Source organism: Anarrhichthys ocellatus, unplaced genomic scaffold, assembly GCF_004355925.1.
Source record: "Anarrhichthys ocellatus isolate YVR2014 unplaced genomic scaffold, GSC_Weel_1.0 scaffold3, whole genome shotgun sequence".
Taxonomy (NCBI): domain Eukaryota; kingdom Metazoa; phylum Chordata; class Actinopteri; order Perciformes; family Anarhichadidae; genus Anarrhichthys; species Anarrhichthys ocellatus.
This window is the reverse complement of record NW_022280033.1, coordinates 1,038,171-1,042,605: the sequence shown is the minus strand read 5'-3', so window position 1 is coordinate 1,042,605 and position 4,435 is coordinate 1,038,171. Positions and strand designations below refer to the sequence as shown.

The following is a 4,435-nucleotide window of genomic DNA, read 5'->3' as shown; positions in this document are numbered from 1 at the left end:
ATTTTGCATTAAGAAAGTGGTTTGGCAGAAGCACATAAAGTGTAATAACACACACACACACACACACACACAGGCTTGTAAAGGACTCCCTGCTACTTTTTATTCGACTTGTAAAACGGTGTTACAAGTACAGAGATTTAAAAAGCTTGGCCTATGTGTGCTACATTCAGGCCCATCTGGCAGCCAGGCTAGAGGCCCTATTATCACGTTTCTGAGCACAAAAGAATGCTAAGATTTATTTCCTATGCTGGGTAAATACAGTCCAACCATGTGATCTGCGGGGTAACCAATGGGCAGCCGAGACGAAGGTATGGGCAAGGAAAAAAAAATACTACCATTTTAGGGGAGGATGTAAGCCACTATACCGGCCCCATCTAACGTTTTACAGTCGCACTTAAGTGTCTTTTTATTGAAATCATAAAATAAACATGTCGCTAACGAATTATTATTCCATGATGGGGCTCCAGACTGAGGAGCCGTACGGGGCACATTTCATCCCGGGAGGCTTGCAGGGTTCGACGGCCGGCTGCACGAAGCCAGCCCGGAGAGCGGAGGAGGAGGAGGAGGAGGGGACCCCCGGCTCACACATTCCGGATTTTTCGCATTTTTCCAACAAACAAGCGAGCTTAAATGGCTTTTCTCCCTGGGTGAACACCTCGACTTCTCCTTCGCCCTCCTCTCCGCAGCTGCAGTCCACCCCCGGCGCCTCCATCCCCGGCCTTTTTCACCCACACCACCTCCTGAGCCACCAACACCACCACCACCACCACCACCCATACTACGGCCCGCAGACGCAGACCCATGCCGAGCACCTCGCACCTTCCGCGGTCGCTTCCGACAGCAGGTTCGTCCGCTGCTGGGAGGGGGCGACCCCCACCTCGGATTCCTCGCTGTCACACGCCTCGTCCGGGTTTCCCGGGTGTGTCCCCGCTCAGGGTGACCTCTCCGATCCGAGCCCGAGGTACGAGGCGGTCAAACCCGAGAGTTCGCCTCCGCCTCCGCCACCGCCGCCTTCGCGCGACAGCCCTGCGGATTCCAGCTTCGCCAGCCCGACCGAGGTGGTCCTCGAGCGGCTCGGGACGGTGGAGGAGCTGGGACGGAAGCCGGAGCCCAAAAAGGAGGACGAGGAGAGAAAAACAAAGATTGACCCGGGTAAAGACAGATACAAGCTACCAACCTCAGGAATGTTGATTAGCGTTTAAGAGGTGGCGATACACAGGTGTGTGTGTGTGTGTGTGTGTGTGTGTGTGCGCGTGTTGTTGCGAGTGTGTGACAGAGAGCGAGAATGTGGCCTAAGTAAGTAAGTGTGTGTGACTTTTATAGCCCTATAAATGTCTTGTAAACGGTCAAATATAAAACTTTATTGTCCATTACAATAATGAAGGTGCTATTGCTGTTATTTAACAATTTGTCGCCAAAGAGAAAACAGGTAAAGCTTCCGCTGCGTTTCTCTCTTCAGATTTGTGCAGGAAGTAGAATGATGAGTTATTCTATTTTTCTTGCAATTCATGCACGAGCTTATTTAGTATAAACATAAATATATCCACATGTATACTTTAGACTGTATGGTGTATGAGCATGTCTATCCAAAACGACCTTAATAAATTATAGGGCCTTTACTGTTTAGCCTGCAGGCTTCATGCAGCACGCCTCAACCACAAAGAAATAGTTTTGTAATAGTAATATTTTTTACTTAAGATGCACAAAAGTATTTTCAAAAAGCTTGAATTAAAATAAACTAAAATGACAAAGGAACACGTTGGGCTAAATAAAATGTCTGGGCCAATAATAATAATAATAAAGATAATAACAATTATACATTGTATTAGATTTTTACAGTTTTTCTTTGCAAAGTTGTATTCCTGGCATTGCCTTGTAACTTTCTGTACATATAGGCTGTTGGTTTATTGTTAAAATTGATGTAAAATGAAATATGAACTTCCACTAGCTTGCCAGAAAATTAGGTTTAAAACATTTGAAATGTCCAGGTTTTAATCTAAGAGTTCTACTTGTTGGTAAATAAAAGTTTTCAGGACATGTGTGTCAAACAAAGTGAGCAAAGATGTCCTCTGTGAGGTGTGAGTGGACGGCTGCCAACCCAAAGCCCAAATACTTGTTGCTCTGTGGCTGTCTGCCCGTCTAATAGTTTTCACAGCACTGTCTGGCTGTCTTTACTTTTCTTGTTAAGTGGCCAGTAAATTATTTCAGATCAGTCAAAAGGTTCACATACCGTTCACCCACCGCAGTTTAACTGAGTTTGGCTTTTTGACCAAACAGAGATTTACACTTTATTGGGTACTCTGCTGTCTTTATTGCAGCTGTCCTCCCAAAATACATTTTCATCTTTGTTTTCAGGTTTACAGCTACATGACAAACCACAAATACATTTTTACATAATGACACGTTATGTTAAATTATTAAAATTAAGGAAAGGTAAAATTAAGGCATAAACAGCCCTGATGAAACTGTTGTAGCTTTGCTAAAAGGAGTAATATAGTTTAAAAAAAGGAAAATAATCAAACCGTCTGTATTTATGGAGCTGTGTTTGAGCAAGTGAGATTGTTGCTTTTTCGAATGAGCCAAAAGTTGCAGGCTCATAAAAGTTGTTCCTGTGAATATTTTTTTTTTTCTGATTTTTATGTCAGTCTTTGAACTCCTTACACACACACACACACACACACCTACACGCACACACACACACACACACACACACACACACAAGCAGCAGCAGTGTGCGGTTAAAAGTAAAAACATCTACGCCACCCTGTGTCTTCTTCTGCAGAAAACCCAGCAGCTAGCTGGATGTACGCCAAGTCCACCCGGAAGAAGAGGTGTCCGTACACCAAACACCAGACCCTGGAGCTGGAGAAGGAGTTCCTCTTCAACATGTACCTGACCAGGGACCGGCGCCTGGAGGTGGCGGGACTCTTAAATTTGACAGAGAGACAGGTCAAGATCTGGTTCCAGAACAGACGGATGAAGATGAAGAAGCTGATGATCAGAGAGAGGAGGGGTGTGAATGAATGATGGATTTTGTTCTCTCTCTCTCTCTCTCTCTCTCTCTCTCTCTCTCTCTCTCCAGGATATAGGTGAGGATGTGGTGAGATTATAGATGATAAAAGAAAACGCAGTGCACCAAGATGCCCCAACATCTTTTAACACCAGCTGGCACGAGCAGCTGTTACTAAGCAACGGCTTGTGAAGCCAACATGGCTGCCCTTGGAAAACTGCAGTGGGGGGGATCTGCAGTGGGGGGGATCTGCAGGGGGGGGGGGGACCAGGATGTGTTGTAACACAAAATATTCCTCAGAATACAATGTTCAAATTTACAGAAAGACCCATAAATTAAATATAAAAAACCATGGTTGATATCAAAGAGTTTGCTGTTTTTACGACACATCTGTTTTTGTTGAGGCTGTATATCTCACATGTCCCAAGAAAACGACTTGACACATACTTGACTCCACAAAAATGGTCTGTGCTTTCTGCCAAAGTACGAATATCGTTTTATGATTTAATGCTGAAACTTTTGTCCTCATAAAAGCTGATTTTCGGTGTGCCAGACGTGACTGTGCTTCATCTGCTGTGGCCTGAAATAGTGTTTATTTGGAATCAACATAAAGAAAAACACTTGTGGTAAGAGAAACCTAAAAACCTAAGTATTTTAAAATCAAGAAAAGATTCACCTTTAAATTGAAGCTGATCTGCATGTTCAGTGTTATTTTAGGACACAACGCAGGACTTCCTGTCAATGTGCTGCTGGTTCACACAACATATTACATTTTATTACACATACTTCACGTTATATTGTGAAATACATGAAAATAACATCACACGTGTGAGAACCACATGAAATCATTACATGTGAAACGTTTTGTGGAATGTAACTAAGTACATTTACTCAAGTACTGTGTACTTAAGTACAAATCAGAGGTATTGTACTCTACTTGAGTATTTACATTTTCGGCTACTTCTACATTTCAGAGGAAAGTATTGTACTTGCTACATGTATTTTAACATTTTAGTTACTTTGCTGATTTAGATGATTGAAATAAAGATAAGTAAAGTAATAAGTATTAATATATTATTATTATTACAGGTTAATATACCCAGCAGTATATAAAGTAATCAAAATGAGCTCTTCCTTTACCAGCTGTGACATTAAGGTGATGAAATATAATAAATATTGATGCTAACACTTTTACTGAAGTATGATTTTGAATGCAGGACTTCTACTTGAATCTGAGTATTTTTACTTTGTAGTATTGCAACTCTTCCTTGTGTCTTTCCAACACAGTCTCACAGCAGTTTGTGAAATAGTCACAAAATTAAATCCATCGGTTTCGTGTAGAAGAACACACGTTTTCTTTTTCCGTGTCGCTCGCCAGAACTTCTTGTTCGGGGACGACATTACGCTACAAAAGGAAAGTTAGGT

The 4,435-nt window shown here is 42.4% G+C and overlaps 1 protein-coding gene across 1 annotated transcript; it reads left to right on the top strand.

Moving 5' to 3' along the window:
- Positions 1 to 428: 428 nt before the first annotated feature.
- Positions 429 to 3,027, top strand: LOC116397236 (homeobox protein Hox-D9b-like). Its single transcript, XM_031872500.1, has 2 exons — positions 429 to 1,152; positions 2,783 to 3,027. The coding sequence occupies exons 1-2, from the start codon at positions 429 to 431 to the stop codon at positions 3,025 to 3,027; spliced, it is 969 nt and encodes a 322-aa protein (XP_031728360.1).
- The last annotated feature ends 1,408 nt before the right edge of the window (positions 3,028 to 4,435 follow it).

What these genes read in the sequence shown, in the direction of transcription:
- LOC116397236 (XM_031872500.1), top strand. Translation starts at nt 429, where the DNA reads ATGTCGCTAACGAATTATTATTCCATGATGGGGCTCCAGACTGAGGAG. An exon ending in AAAAACAAAGATTGACCCGG is followed by an intron (nt 1,153 to 2,782) that starts GTAAAGACAGAT and finishes CTTCTTCTGCAG; the next exon opens with AAAACCCAGCAGCTAGCTGG.